Source organism: Kwoniella europaea, chromosome 1, assembly GCF_036810445.1.
Source record: "Kwoniella europaea PYCC6329 chromosome 1, complete sequence".
Classification (NCBI taxonomy): domain Eukaryota; kingdom Fungi; phylum Basidiomycota; class Tremellomycetes; order Tremellales; family Cryptococcaceae; genus Kwoniella; species Kwoniella europaea.
In genome coordinates, this window is record NC_089487.1 from 9,934,033 (window position 1) to 9,949,483 (window position 15,451).

The window sequence follows — 15,451 nt, forward strand, 5'->3', positions numbered from 1 at the left end:
ATCCTGTCTAAGAATGTTATTTTTCAACTCGTACAGATCATTTCACTTTCCCCATCCTACTACCATCCTCTCCACTCCAAACTGATCTTTCCAAACTTCCGTCTTCCCTATCAATCCCCCTTTACTACTTTTCACTATATCTAAAACATCACCCGCTTGACCTTGTCCAATTTCCAATGCCAGCCTTAGAATCCCTTTCCATCCCTTCGCTTCTAGTTCTTCTTGATCAAGTAGTAGATCAGATAAAATCTCAGCAATCCTTTCATAGTATTTCAACCCTTTTCCTTCCTTGTCATCTGATCCGTCACCGAGCAGGGCATTTGGTGATTCGTACTCTCTTACACTGGCGGGGAGAGATTGATATTGCGAGTAAGGGATATAAGGTGGATTCGATATGATCAATCCATACTTTCCACCGGTAGATAACAAACTTGTTGGATCTGTTGTAAACATATTACCATATTTGAATTTCACCCTCTCATCTAAATGGGAATCACGAGCATTGATCATTCCCAACTGAACAGCCACTGGCGAATTATCTATCCCCGTCACGTTGGATAGAGGGGTCAATTTAGCTAAGAGTAAACCTATACATCCTGTACCGGAGCATAGATCTAGGATATTCAATGGTGCACTCGGTCGATCTCTTGAGGTTAATGGAGGGATAGATGAGAGGATGAGGGAGGATAGCTGTTGGGTTAGGTGGGCTGTTTCGGGTCGGGGAATCAGGACGGGTCGACGGCATTGGATTGTCAGAGGACCGAAATCGGTTGTTCCTATTCACCATACAAGGTAAGATTAGTAAGATGACAGATATAAGATATCAGTCGTTTTTAAGTGGTCGCCGAGCATTACACTATCCGACCTCGATTCATGACATCATGAAGAGTATCATGTAACGCAAAGAAAAGAGGACTGACCTAATATATACTGTATCGGTTCACCTCTCCCTCTCCTCTTCACCTTCTCAGCTATACTATCCTCCTCCACCTCTGGCATTCTACCTCTGGATATCTGCCTGATGGCTTTCTCTCGTACTTCCTGGGTGATCCATCGTAACTCGTTGATGGCGTCTTCCTCGGTCAATTCGGAGTTACGAAGTAACGTCTGGACGTGGTTTGGTTGAGATGTTGAGTACTTCCTATCAGACGATACCGGTATCCGTATCCTGCCTGTACGGAATAACCTCCTGAGCGAGGATGGTGGGCTGATTCCTATCATTTTTGGGTTGATGCTTACAACGAATGCTTAATCTCATGAGATTCTATCATTCTACCTTGATCCTGATCAGATTCCAACTTTTCGGATCAACAAACCCCCATGTTTATCTTACTCGTACTTTTCCGTCGGATCTGATCTGAACCGGTCATGACGTGGAATTTAGGTACTTTACTCATTCTCTGGGTATCTTATCATTTCTTGTCTTACTCGTAATGACGCTCAAGCTTCAGGTGATTTCGAGTCTTTTTGATCTTTCGAGTATTTTTAACTTTTTTCTGCACGAAGTCATCATCGTCCTATCACTCAAGTAGCTTGTATGCTCGTTCCCTTATTGAGACGAACATCCAGGCATCCTCTCCCCTCTATCACCAGACATCCCCTTTTTAGAATAGCCAAAATGTCATCTTCTTCCGCAACCGTCGCATCAATCAACGAAGAGATCCTATCCCTACAAAACAAAATCAAGGAACTCAAGGTATCCAAACAAGATGCCTCGGCCGAAGTCAACTCTATGAAAGCCTTGAAAGAACAGCTCAAATCACTTACTAAAGATCAAGCTTCAACCGGTACCACGTCGAATTTCGTATTGAAAACTCCAAAAGGAACTATCGACCATAAACCTGAAGCTGCCCTCTTAAGGAAGAAGATCTTCTCAACATTGGAGGGTATCTTCCTGAAACATGATGCAAGTACCATTGATACGCCTGTATTTGAGCTGAAAGAGATTCTGGCGGGCAAGTATGGGGAGGATAGTAAATTGATTTATGATTTGAGTGATCAGGGAGGTGAATTGTGTAGTTTGAGATATGATTTGACCGTGAGTGAAATACATCCAGATATGTCAACAACAACGTTGAACGTACTTGATGTTAGACTGATTGCCATGGTCTGTGGAAAATAGGTACCATTCGCCAGATACGTAGCTATGAATGGTATAACGTCAATGAAGAGATATCATATCGGAAAAGTATACAGGAGAGATCAACCGGTTATGACTAAAGGAAGGATGAGAGAGTTTTACCAATGTGTTAGTGACCAATCATCCTATCCCATCCAGCCGTGTACGGTGTCGTCTGTGTTCGAACACTAATGCTTATTTTTGGTCATTGCAACCATTTAGGATATCGACATAGCTGGAACATGTGATCCGATGGTATACGATTCTGAAATCCTCAAAATCCTCTGTGAAGCTTTGACAGCCCTTGATATAGGTCAATATACCGTCAAGGTGAGTAGTCATCGCGTGGTTTTGCTCTTGAAAGAGAAGGCTGACTGACGTTCACGAACATTGGTCTCAATCTCATGTGATAGATTAATCACCGAAAAATCTTAGATGGTATCTTCCAATTGGCTGGTGTACCTGCGGACAAGACTCGATCTATCTCCTCAGCCGTGGATAAGCTCGATAAGGTGGGTTAAAATTTTAATCTAGCCTCTCGTCGGTCATCTGCACACGTATAGATGAAGGATTTTAAATCGCTTATCGCTGATCCAATCATGATATCTGATATATAGCTACCTTGGTCAGATGTCAAGAAGGAAATGACAGTGGAAAAGGGATTAGATGAGAAAGTAGCCGATAAGATTGGTCAGTACGTTGGATTGAAGGGTAAGTCAACTTTTCGCCGTACCCAACAGTGATTTTCCTCCCTTGCTGGATGAAGTAGACTGATAGTTTCTGTAGGACCTGGATACGATGTATTGGAAAAACTCAAATCGGATTCTGATCTCATGGGTATACCACTTGCCAAGCAGGGTATAGAGGATATGGAGATTTTGTTCAGATATCTGAGAGTGTACAAGGTATTAGATAAGGTGAGTTGGATGAATCTGGTCTGCCTCCGACCTCCACCTTCTTGGACAAGTCTTCTACCAAATCTCTCTTATATCAATGTCGACTACCCATCCATAGTACTCTTGTCTTAGGCGACATTGATCGTTTGCTGATTTTATTCTGCTTTGCGATGACCAGATGTCATTCGATATGTCCTTAGCTAGAGGATTAGACTACTACACCGGTATAATCTACGAAGCGATCCACGAGTCTTCCGCTCCTCCGTCTAAATCAACCAATCCATCTGTTCCTCCATCTTCCGAGCTCTCCACCAAATCCGGTTCCAGTAAACCTTCCAAATCCTCCAAATCGAAATCCGATGCAAATGCAGTGATCAACGAAGATGGGATTGACGAATCTACTATCGGAGTAGGATCCATAGCCGCAGGAGGTAGATATGATAATCTCGTGGGGATGTTCGCTGAATCAGCTGGTAAGAAGATGAACGAACAAGTACCATGTGTGGGAGTATCAGTAGGAGTAGAAAGGGTGTATAGTATAATGGAAATGAGGAGGAAACAGACCCAGGAGAAAGTAAGAGGTAAAGAAACTGAAGTTTTCGTATTGGGTCTTGGAGGAATTGAGTTGGAGAAAAGGATGGAGATCGCTACGTTACTTTGGGATAATGGAATCAAAACTTCTTTCTCACCTAAAGTAAACCCTAAACCACCTGTTCAATGGAAACAGGCTGATGACGATTCGATACCCTATGTATTGATCCTTGCACCAAAGGAATTTGCAGAAGGCAAAGTGAGGATCAAAGCCCAGTTGGGTAAAGATCAGGCGGGTGCGGAGGATAATAAAGGTGAGGAAGTGGAGTTGAATGATGTGGTTAGGTATTTGAAAGAGAAATTAGGTAGATCATAGGATATAGATAGATAGGTATAGAAGATGAATCAACTGTTCAGATGCATTCATATGCGGTAGTTTATCTAGTACCGACGAGATGAGATGTCAATATCATTGGCATCCATCAATTACCATCTAGAGGTACAATGATGGAATGACCAAGTATAGTCTTTTGATAACCACAATTCTCATCATATGCATGACCTATAAATGGCATAGGGCATACGCCAAGTTGCACTATCGATACAACGCCGCCCGCTCATCATGTTCATCCTCACTCTCACTTTCACTTTCACTCCCATCATCGTCCGTCTCCTCTTCAGAAGTATCTTCATCGTATTCTGGTATGATTGCACTTCGGGGAGGAGCGGTGACAGCTCTCGGAGCAGGAGGTGAATGGTCGCTGTGAAAAAATACAACCATTATTCATCAGCAGATAAACAGACTATTCCGAGCGTCGCATAAGTTATGAGGTACCCACCTGTCGCTCTCCTCTGACTCATCGCCACTTTCACTCTCACTATTCAAGAACGCGTCTAAATCCCTGAACTTGCCTTTCGGCGCCGCGTTTGCCGTGTTAGTACCTAACGAAGGAGTATGTGTACGAGGGTACGACCCAGCGGGGGAAGATCCAACAGGTGAGATACCTTGACGGACCACACCGACAGCTTGAGACGAATTAGGTGGAATAGGATATGTGGGTGTAGGTGCAGGAAGTGGTGTGGGAGGTTGAAGGTTCTCGAACTAAAGCGAGGCAACGAATCAAACCAAGATCAACCATCATACTGGGGGTCTTGTATCGTATATGACTCACCTCTGAATCTCTTAAAGACGAATCTGTCGGATCATCCGTCCATTCTGGTATTTCCTCATAACCATTCAACTTCTTGCCTACTATCTTTGACATAGATCCTACTTGGTATTCATTACCTTGATCTATACTCAGCATGTCAGCTTAGATCCTATACCATGTCAATCAAAGATGCAAGCTGACTTACCTCTCTCTTGAGAAGTACCAACACCAATCTCCCTTTTACCCAATATGACAACTTTGACTTGTTCCCTTCTCAATACCACTCCACCTCTATCCTCTTCTTCCTCATCTTCACCTTGTCCATCTTCTTGCTCAGCGCTAGTATTAGTGTTAGTGGGTTTCTCATCCCTTACACCTTTCAACAAAGCATGTAAAAACCTCGCTCTATCCCTCACATCGTAATCTTCATCATACCTCGCCAGCGAAAACAGATATCCACTCATGAGGTTCAGTTGATTACAAGAGGGTGATAAGACTAGTAATTTCGTTGAGAGTGTGATGATTTGTAATTTCGATTGAGCAGACTAATAACATCACCATCAGCTATCCGAGCGGCTCTTCTGAAAAGCAATTTAAGCTGACTCGACTCACCTCGTTTGTGAATCCTTTGATACCTTTCCTCAAGATATCCGGTACCCACAATTCCACACCTTCCCATCCTAAACCTTTCTTCTCCGACTCCCTCGATGGATCGCAGGCAGCAAACTGGCCGACTAACCAATAGACTGATGCTCGAGCTCTACGGTTGGTTATCCCGTCTAACTGTTTAGCCAATTTTGCGACTAATTTCTGCGGTGAGGGGATTGAGGCTGACGAAAGGCTGGATGTTGAGGAGAGGATGACGGACTTGAGCACGATGACTGCTTGGGCCACTAGTATGTCTATATGGGTGAATGACCGGCATTAGTAAGACAGTCTGCACCGAGCCATGATTGCTAGATAATACAGTGTTCTGTGTATGCGATGATACAGGAAATCAAACTCAGAGTCACTCACCACGCTGACTCTTGAGAAGCTTCATCAAGCTCTTCAAACCACTTGCGGCTACTTCAGGTTGAGTTCTCACTACATAGCCAATCGCCTTGACAGCTTCTTCGGCGGTGCTTGCTTCAGGGAGTCGTACAAAGTGCTATGCGTCAAAATCAAAAACATCGTAAGCTGAGCTTGTCGAAGCATAGCGAAAAAATAGCTGACCTTGAATTCTCTCATTGATACTTGAGCGTTATCCTTATTGACCAGAGCTACTAACGCACGTAATTTCGATTTCTGGATCGATGTTGAGTCTGAAGTATACAGGTAAAAAGATGGATGGTATTTCGCGAACAACCACTATATACATCACAATGATAAGTATCATTGCACCTCACGATCTTGAATGTAATCGACTCACTGGTCTCTGTTCCACCATCGAAGCAATGACATCCCATGTCAAAGCGCTTATCTGTTCTTTACCCAATCTCTCATCATTCGAGATACCTGCCAATCTCAATATAGGTTTGACCAATAGTTCCTGGCCTATAATCTTATGTGATGAAGGTGCCAAGTGATAATAAGCATTTGCGGTCGCCAGTACCACAGCAGGATTTCGAGATTGAAAGAGGGGCTTGATGAAATGAAGTAACATTGCAAGATCTTCATCTATACCTGAAAATTCATCTTCACTCTCTTCTCCCTCTTTGCTATTCCCATTACCATTTGCTGTCGGTGGTTGTGTCTGGATGGTAGAAGGGTCAGTCGAACCTGAATTAGGAGGTTGTTCGAGCATTGTTCTGGCGTATCGAGTCAATACGCCCAAAGCGACACTTTGACCCCATTCATCTGCATCTACCAGGAGCTTGATTATGTGTCGATAGTATGGATGTAAGAGGTCGAGTCGCTCGGGACATATCTCGATGAAGGCCGTCAAGGTCGCGCCGAGGGTGAGAGGCGAAGGGGATGAAAGTAAGGTTTGAAGGAGGGGTACCAGTTGGGGTAATGAGCTGGGATCCATCCTACAATATAGGTTACTATCAGTAGGCGTGATCAAAAGATCAGTTGGAATTGAGAAGCTAGCTTACTCGTAAACTTTTGCTAATCCACCTGCAACTGTCTTTCTCACCCACGGATTACGGTCTGTAACCAGTTTCTTCAAACCTAGCATGACGATACCTGCCAAACGAAAAGTCAGATATAGTGCTTGACGCGAGACAGTCGTTATCTTACCTTGTATGACAGGTACTCTAATGGACGTAAGCACTCTCAAGGACATCGATCGAATTAGCGGTGAAGGATCAGAAAGGTCTTTCTGGAAAGTGTTGATAGACAATAAGAGTAAATCTGAATTGGTAGAAGCGCTACCCACAAGCTCATTAGCTGCAATTACTATCATATTTCCGATAGAGATGATAGAACTAATAGCTCTCGAAAGATCAACTTACAATCTCAACAAATAGATGTACACCAACTTCCTGATTTCTATACTTTGACTAACGACATTTTTGACCACCTGAGCGAAGAAACTTTCCATATCTCTTCCTTTCGATATACCAGCTATGATTCTTTTCATACCTTCCAGTCTCTCCCTTTCGATCCTACTCTCCAAGAGCTTCGAGATCTCCTTGAGCCTATCATCGCTGAGATCGTATGGAGTGGAAGATGGGTTGGACCCCGTGAGAAGCGATAGATCTCTTGTTGTTTCCTAAGTTGATCTGTGAGCTGGCGACTTGGCTAAAAAGGGTGGAGAAGACATACCTGGAAGTTCTCGATTATCCTCTGAGACAGCCTGTTGAGAGCTGCCATATTGATTGAACTTGTGCCAATATAGGTGGATGGCAAGCAAGCTTGTCAAGCCTGTATGAATCAATAATACGGCAGATGAAGGCAAGCTTACAGGTCGTCTATGCGATGATGACATGACTCTGATCCGTTCGGGAGGCGGGAATCGCCGACACGGGTGACACTGGCAAGTGAGCCTGATATCATCCCGTCTGATCTCGTTCTCGGGGACGCCAAAGGAATCAAAATCAGATGGGATGAGATCCGTGCATGCTTATCCCCGTCTCTCAGGGACACGCTACACAGGATCAAAGGACCCAAGGGGGGGCTAGACAGGAGGCCCGTGCGTTATGGGATACTCTGATAAGGGTCAAAAGGGGAAAGATGGTTGAGAGAGATTAGTCTAACCTAAGATAACGCTCAGAGTGAACAGACGATTAGATGGATTCAAAACGCCATCGATCCATTACCAAGCGTTTTGGACCCTTGTCACGGCCAAGTTGACGGATAACACGTTTTGGGGACTCGTCAAAGTGAAAAGTGACACGTAAACACGAGGATGCAGCAAAACATTCCGTTTCGAATCGGTCTACGCAGACACCCCCCTTTTCTTTTTCCGACTGCAGTATATAAACAATAAGATGAATTCCTATTCCTTCCTCTTCTCTCTTTTCTTTCTTCAATTTACTCTCTTGCATATCTTTGCGTACAGCTTTACTAAACTTCACCTTATACTATTCTCAGCCTACGGGCATCTATATATGTTCTCAAACAGTCTTTGTAGTGCTCACAACTCGTACCGGTGGGTATTCTTTTTCGTCCTTCCTCATCACACATACTTGTCTCTCAAACGTGACCTTACCATACTTTACAACATGAGAACTGAGCTGACAATACTCCAATCGCTCATAGCGGCATCAAACACACCGCCGCCCCAGCTTTAATATCGCTTTAATCACCTTCACTCTATACTTGGGGTTAAATCAATTTACAAATCAAAAACAATAATAACCATGTCACCTACGGCACTCAATCCTATTCAAGGTCATCATGACTCTTTCTCTCTTCCCGCTACTACAAACGGTAGTACCAAGGATGAGAGTAAAGTCCATGCGACCGCGAGAAGATCACCCGAAGGTGGCCTGATCAAGGTTGAGTCTGACTCGACTAAATATGAGGAAGAAGGTATTAGAGCGAAGTTCACCGATAGGGGTGCGGACGTCGTTAGTGAGTATCTCTCAGCTTGAAATTCCTCCAAGGCTCGGAAGGAAAACAGGGAAGGAAAACAGCTGATATTTGAATGACGAGTAGAAGGTGCCGACGGGAAATTTTCGGTCAAGAAGACTGAGAAAACTTACGAGTTCTACACCAGGTCAAAAGTTGGTAAAGTTGGGTGAGTCAGTTCTCACTTTAGGAACATTGTGACCCGCAGCTGATACCTGATTTATTATATCACTCTCTTAGTCTCATGTTAGTCGGTCTTGGAGGTAACAACGGAACTACTGTTCTTGCTACCCACTTGGCCAACAGACATCAAATCTCTTGGCGAACCAAAGATGGTCTTCAACAGCCCAATTACATTGGTTCCGTCGTCAGAGCTTCGACCGTCCGACTTGGTATCGATCCTGAAACCGGTAAAGACGTGTTCGTACCCTTGAGCGACATGCTGCCTATGGTTCACCCCAACGACTTTGTCATTGGTGGATGGGATATCTCAGCTGTTCCCATGGACAAAGCTATGCTCAGAGCTAAAGTCTTGGAGTGGGATTTACAAAGACAATTGATCCCTCATATGGAAGGTGTACAACCTTTACCTTCTATCTACTGTAAGCTTTTGCTTTTCCGTACTATCTCAAGGACACAATAAGCTTATCTGGATGCTTCACTTAGACCCCGACTTCATCGCTGCCAACCAAGCTGATCGAGCCGACAACCTCATCGACGGAGACGACAAGCAAGTTCATTTGGACCATATCCGAAACGATATCCGAAAGTTCAAATCCGATAACGAGCTCGATTCAGTCGTCGTACTCTGGACCGCCAACACCGAGCGATACGCCGAGATCATCCCTGGTGTCAACGATACTTCTGACAACTTACTCAAATCTATCAAAGATTCTCATGAGGAAGTATCTCCTTCGACCATTTTCGCTGTCGCCTCCATCTTGGAAGGTGTACCATTCATCAATGGATCCCCTCAAAACACCTTCGTTCCGGGATGTATCGAATTGGCCGAGAAGAACCAAACCTTCATTGGTGGAGATGATTTCAAGTCGGGTCAAACTAAGGTCAAATCTGTCCTTGCGGAGTTCTTGGTCAACGCTGGTATCAAACCTCTTTCGATCAGTTCATACAATCACTTGGGTAACAATGATGGCAAGAACTTGTCCAGTCAAAGACAATTCAGATCTAAGGAGATCTCCAAGTCTAGTGTTGTGAGTGGAGCATCTTCATGACAACATGGGTTGGTCAATCCTCAAGCTGATTTTGGTGATACCTCATCCAGGTCGACGACATGGTAGCTGCCAATCACCTTCTCTACAAGACCGCTGCTGAACTTACAGCTGAGACTGGTGAAGTCACCAAGAAGGGTGAACATCCCGATCATATCGTAGTCATCAAGCACGTTCCAGCTGTCGGTGATTCCAGTGAGTATTGTCTTGCAGCTGTACAAACAGTGTATTGTCAATAGATCCAGCTGATCTTCATGCCCGACTTTAGAACGAGCAATCGACGAATACTACTCTGAGCTCTTGATGGGAGGTCGAAACGTCATGAACATCTTTAACGAATGTGAAGATTCCCTCTTGGCCACCCCTTTGATCTTCGATCTCGCCATTCTGGCCGAGCTTCTCACCAGAGTCACCTACAAGCCCGAGGGTGAAGCAGAGTACAAACCTCTCTACAGTGTTTTGTCTTTACTCTCTTACATGCTTAAAGCACCTTTGGTCAAACCCGGTACGGACGTTGTAAACTCCTTGAACAGACAACGAAACGCTTTGGAAGGTTTCTTGAAAGCTTGTTTGGGTTTGGAGAATAACGGTGATCTCTTGTTGAATACTAGAATCTGGTGATTTCGGCTTCATCTTGTCACCCTTTCAAGTAGTTGATAAGGATCGGATCGGATCGGGAACCAAACTTCATTTTTCGCTAGCTTTATGCTGTACTCTTTGGATAAGGAAATTAGTAAATAAAATTATAAATACCAAAAAAATCTTCGAAGGTACCATTTTATGTCTGATGCAGAAAACGCGTTAATGCGCAACAAAAATATCTTGCGAGCACAGTGATCGATCTGTACACAAAGTATACAAAAACAATATAACACCAATATGATGGCACTTGGCCAAATCTCTGACGCAAAGCCCATGGCCAGGAATGGTTGCTGATGAAATTTGGCATCTCGCAAATTCCTAAACGCCCGACTCCGGTTAATCACAAGGTCACTATTGGATGCATGATATGAATGATAACGCAGCAGATGACTAACGGATATAAAATATGTGTGATATATGATGTATATACAAAGCTTCAGAAACTACAATTGTCCAGTGATAATGCAGATTTAAACTATAGCTACAACAAAATGAAATTGAACCTATTTTATAGGTTCAGAATCGAATTAATTTGAATCATTCACCCCAATGCCTCATCCCTCTCTAGGTTTCTTACTGGCTCCCCAAGGAGCAGGTCTACCCATACCTAATCTTTTCGTCCCTCTGTTCATCCCTCCTCCTGCAGCGCCACCTCTATTAAGCCCATTGATCAACGACGATCCGGGTACACTGGGCAATTTCACTCCTCCTCCTGCTCCGCCTAAAGCAGGACTAGAACCCAGTTTCGGACTACTCCCTCCCGCACTGCCTAAAAACGGCGAACTCCTCCCACCTCCGGTGCCATTGGATTTAGGAGGTATAGTCAACCCTGTATCAGGGGGTAATCCAAGATTAGCCATAAAACTGAGACTGTCCATTCCGCCTTTCTGTAATGAATTGATATCCGTATCACTTTTGATCGGATCAGGTTGACCGAACGTAAACGGTAATAATTCAGGTATGTTCTTATTCGCAGATTTGATCTTGACTATTTCTTTCTCTACTTTGGGTTCTCTCTTACTTCCACTTCCCGGAGCGGGTTGTCTTGATTTCATCGAAGATGAAGCTGAGGACAAGCCCATTCGAGCAGATGTAAATCCAGATTTGACAGTTGAAGCATACGGATTGGGTTTAGAGTTGGAGTCAGAGGGTAAAGCATATTCGTCCATATCTGATGCCCAGTATTCAGCTGCTCGAGTGGCTTTGGTGACTTCCCTTCGAGCGAATCTGTTGGAGTGCTTATCTCGAGGTTCCGGCGCATCCCATGTAGATAGTGGTGGAGCAGCGCGAACACTGCAATGAATCATTATCAGCTCGAGAAGTCACAAGATGTTGATAGTTCAGAGAAACATACTGCTTCATTACCATTTCTCTGGCTTCGTCTTCGTCTGGATGAGGTCTAGACAGCATGGTTGAGATATATCTCCTGACAGCCAAGTCGACATCGGGTAAAGTGCTGGACAGTAACCCCTACGTATGAATATCATCAGTGACATACTCATAGTTGAGGGTGAATACGGATTACTTACAGGTTGATGCCGGTTGACCATCCCAACGAATTCACTGACCTCTTTATCATTCTCTTCTCCTCCCATCATCCGAAATTGACAGTGCGACATGGTCTGCCCAGAATCGTCAGCTCTGTCTTGCCGAAGGATTAATTGACATGACTGACCAAGAAGTTTTGAGCTCTTGTCATGGCTACATACAACAACCTTCTTTCTTCGGCTATCTCGTGCGCTTCTGTGCAGCGATAAGAAGGGTAGGTACCTTGTTCGACTACATCAATCGTCAGCTATCGCCTATATGGTCAGCTGATGCCAGCTCACCTGCGGGTATGAAGACAACTGGCCATTCTAGCCCTTTCGCAGCGTGTACTGTGGTGATGGTAACTTTCTATGAACGGCTAATCCATCAGATACTCGCCACTAGTCAATGTAATCCAGCTCCCACTTACAGGTTTATCCTTATCATCTTCCCCGCCATCCGTATCAGTCGATAACATCGAAGTCTGCAGAAAGAAGGCCAGCGGTGTCATGCTGAAACGCGTGAGCATTTAGTATCACCATGTTTGAACTCACTTTTCCGAAGCATTTGTCATGTCGTCCACCATCTCCGCTGTAACTTGTTTCTTTTCCTGGATTGAACCATTCATCTGACTCTTCTTAGGCTTGAGATCTATATCTTCTTCGTCGCTCGATAATATCTCTATTACTCCATCATTGCCATTCACCACTTTATTTTTCCCCTTCCCCTTCCCCTTCGAGACAGATACCGATGCAGAGCGACTTCGACTCCGACTACCATCACTTGCGGACGACTGCCGACGGAACAAAGGGTGTAATCTAGCTTCAGATTTGATCTTCTCTTCCGCTTGAGCGACATTTACTAGAGCTTCAACTGCAGCTGAATTGGCGGGCATGAACCACTCTGCTGGGAGATCACCAGATGAAATCCGCGCTTGCTCTTCAGAGACGATTACACTGTATGAGATCTTCAGAGGCACCATCAGTACCAACATTGGGAGCAGGTCAGATGGAAGAAGCTTACCAATTCCTGTACGTTCTCCCATCTGGAGTCGAAATCCTGCTGAGATGCTCTCAGATACTCTTCATACCCCGTCTTCTCTATCACAAGCCTAATGAGGTCCCCAACGGATGATCCCTGTGTGATAACTTGATCAGCTGGTTGAGAGTGAGATTTGCAATAAACTGACCTTTTCTGCAGCTCGTCGCAACTTCCTGACAGCTCCTACAAACGATCCCAGATTCTTCTTGATACCAGCTTTGAGACCTGCGGGAAGAGGTTCACCATCTATGATCCTCTCTGATAATTCCATAGGTGATATCTTCATAGCTTTAGCAGCGTTTAGGAGATCCGAGACAGACTAAGACACCGTCAGCTGGGTTTCTTTCTCCACGACGACCGCAGCTCACCTTATCTCCTATGGACCTCTTAGGCACATTCACCACTCGCACGAATGCAGGCTGCAACACATGTCAGCTCGTGCCTTGGGTAAGGACGAAAGCGACAGCTCACTGTAAAATCAGGATTATCGGCTAATTGCAAGTACGCCAACAAATCCTTGATTTCCATCCGCTCGAAGAACTTGTGTCCTCCTACTATCCTATTGGGTATACTATCTTTCTGTAAAGCAGATTCTATTACACGGGAAAGGGCATTGTACCGTACTACTCAGGATGATCAGCAGGTGAGTAGAACTGCGACGGAAAGGGTCGGTAGAACCCACATAGGATGGCGAAATCTCCATAATTCAACGTTCCACCTGAATAAGCTATGAGCCTCTTAATTTCCCATGCTATGAAACTCGCTTCTATGACAGGCGTGCTGAAGACTTTAAGCGTGACGGGGGTACTTCGAGGATGAGATGTGAATAGGTTTTTCTGTATACGAGTACGATCTGAAGATCGATCAGGTTATTTACGCATCTCCATTACACGTGAGCTGACATACCTTGCGACACCACTGCATGAGCAGCTGAGAGAATAGCTCCAGTGGATCGATAATTCTCTTCTAGATATATAGCTTGTACTCCAGGAAAGTCTATGTTGACTCAGCTTCGACCTCGCTGCATATAGATAGATTACATCACTGACCTTTTGTCATCTTATTCAGATTCTCAATCTCTGCTGATCTCCATCCATATATCGACTGATCCGGATCACCAACTACGCTGACTCCTCCGTGGGCTTTCGCAAAACATTTCATCAGTTCATATTGAGTTATATTCGTATCCTGAATTCATACGTACATTAGCTAGAGTCACCTCTATCCAGGTTCGAACAGATGTAAGAGTTTACTCACCTGGAATTCATCCACCAAAATATGTTTACAGCTCTCCAACACCCTCGGCGCACTTCTGAACAGTTTCAACCCAAATACCAACAAATCATCAAAATCCAATGAATTGCTTTCTCTGAGATTACTCTCGTATTCTCCATACAATTCAGCTATGATTGATAAAGTTGATGTCGACGAATTAGGATCTTGTGCTGCTCTAATTGCCATTTGATCAGGGGTTTCCTCCTTAGCTTTCGCCTTGCTGATCTCTGATAGGACTACTCCTTCTTTGAGAGCCATTCGCGATTCGTCTAACTGCTCTTTACGAGCTTTGAGGAGTGTTGACATGATTTTCTTGCTAGATCAATGAAGTTTATGAGCTGACATTATCTGATCGACATCAGTCAAGTAGCTCACCAGTCTTCAGCATCTGCGATGACGAAATTATTCGGTAAGTCGATCAATTGCGCATACCGACGAAGGTACTTTGCACAGGTTGCATGAAAGGTACCTATATCATTTGGTATAAGCTATCAGTCTGCACCGAGCGCAGGATGTCACAGCTCACCCAGTACCAAATTGTCTGCCTGTTTGTCCCCGAGCAACACTTGCAACCTCTTCTTCATCTCCTTCGAAGCCTTGTTGGTAAATGTAACAGCGACGATCTCATAAGGTTTATACTGATGATGCTGGACCAGGTATGCTACTCTCGAAGTCAATACTCGTGTCTTGCCTGATCCCGGACCAGCGAGGATTTGAAGTGGTATTTCCGGTGGAGCGGTCGCAGCTATACAGCATATATACAAGGATCCATAAGCTGATGCTACTCACTTGGTACCCATCGAACTTACCTTTTAACTGAGCTGCGTTGAGTGAAGCCAGGTATGGGTACCTCATCTTATCAGGCGAGCTGACAGATGATACAGAAGGCTTTGTATCTCCCATATTTGATGTGTGGACACTCCCACAGATAGGAAATAAGCCAAGGAGGAAGATATGAATCGTAAATTGTAATTGATCAACAAACGTCATGTTTAACATTTCCCGATCCACTCAACCAACAGATCTAATGTTTACAACACT

The 15,451-nt window shown here is 44.4% G+C and overlaps 5 protein-coding genes across 5 annotated transcripts; 2 read left to right on the forward strand and 3 right to left on the reverse strand.

The window, feature by feature from the left end:
- Positions 1 to 42: 42 nt before the first annotated feature.
- V865_003788 (uncharacterized protein) lies at positions 43 to 1,221 on the reverse strand (the record flags this gene model as incomplete). The annotated part of the gene is made up of 2 exons (XM_066227577.1): positions 43 to 776; positions 921 to 1,221. The coding sequence occupies 2 exons, from the start codon at positions 1,219 to 1,221 to the stop codon at positions 43 to 45; spliced, it is 1,035 nt and encodes a 344-aa protein (XP_066083674.1).
- A 397-nt stretch (positions 1,222 to 1,618) lies between these two features.
- V865_003789 (uncharacterized protein) lies at positions 1,619 to 3,922 on the forward strand (the record flags this gene model as incomplete). The annotated part of the gene is made up of 7 exons (XM_066227578.1): positions 1,619 to 2,038; positions 2,123 to 2,248; positions 2,342 to 2,449; positions 2,533 to 2,631; positions 2,737 to 2,830; positions 2,906 to 3,036; positions 3,194 to 3,922. 7 exons carry the CDS (start codon positions 1,619 to 1,621, stop codon positions 3,920 to 3,922), a joined length of 1,707 nt encoding a protein of 568 aa, XP_066083675.1.
- A 219-nt stretch (positions 3,923 to 4,141) lies between these two features.
- On the reverse strand, positions 4,142 to 7,496 carry V865_003790 (uncharacterized protein; the record flags this gene model as incomplete). The annotated part of the gene is made up of 12 exons (XM_066227579.1): positions 4,142 to 4,307; positions 4,386 to 4,648; positions 4,719 to 4,840; positions 4,903 to 5,242; positions 5,310 to 5,599; positions 5,715 to 5,847; positions 5,913 to 6,047; positions 6,109 to 6,709; positions 6,776 to 6,866; positions 6,921 to 7,051; positions 7,136 to 7,395; positions 7,449 to 7,496. The coding sequence occupies 12 exons, from the start codon at positions 7,494 to 7,496 to the stop codon at positions 4,142 to 4,144; spliced, it is 2,580 nt and encodes an 859-aa protein (XP_066083676.1).
- Positions 7,497 to 8,485: 989 nt separating this feature from the next.
- Positions 8,486 to 10,546, forward strand: V865_003791 (uncharacterized protein; the record flags this gene model as incomplete). Its single annotated transcript, XM_066227580.1, has 6 exons — positions 8,486 to 8,699; positions 8,784 to 8,865; positions 8,937 to 9,298; positions 9,363 to 9,907; positions 9,979 to 10,120; positions 10,194 to 10,546. The coding sequence occupies 6 exons, from the start codon at positions 8,486 to 8,488 to the stop codon at positions 10,544 to 10,546; spliced, it is 1,698 nt and encodes a 565-aa protein (XP_066083677.1).
- A 575-nt stretch (positions 10,547 to 11,121) lies between these two features.
- On the reverse strand, positions 11,122 to 15,313 carry V865_003792 (uncharacterized protein; the record flags this gene model as incomplete). The annotated part of the gene is made up of 18 exons (XM_066227581.1): positions 11,122 to 11,860; positions 11,922 to 12,037; positions 12,097 to 12,189; positions 12,243 to 12,346; positions 12,397 to 12,463; positions 12,525 to 12,606; positions 12,649 to 13,061; positions 13,118 to 13,231; positions 13,284 to 13,454; positions 13,504 to 13,554; positions 13,607 to 13,758; positions 13,818 to 13,988; positions 14,042 to 14,131; positions 14,185 to 14,323; positions 14,393 to 14,726; positions 14,786 to 14,879; positions 14,937 to 15,155; positions 15,220 to 15,313. 18 exons carry the CDS (start codon positions 15,311 to 15,313, stop codon positions 11,122 to 11,124), a joined length of 3,243 nt encoding a protein of 1,080 aa, XP_066083678.1.
- Positions 15,314 to 15,451: the final 138 nt, after the last annotated feature.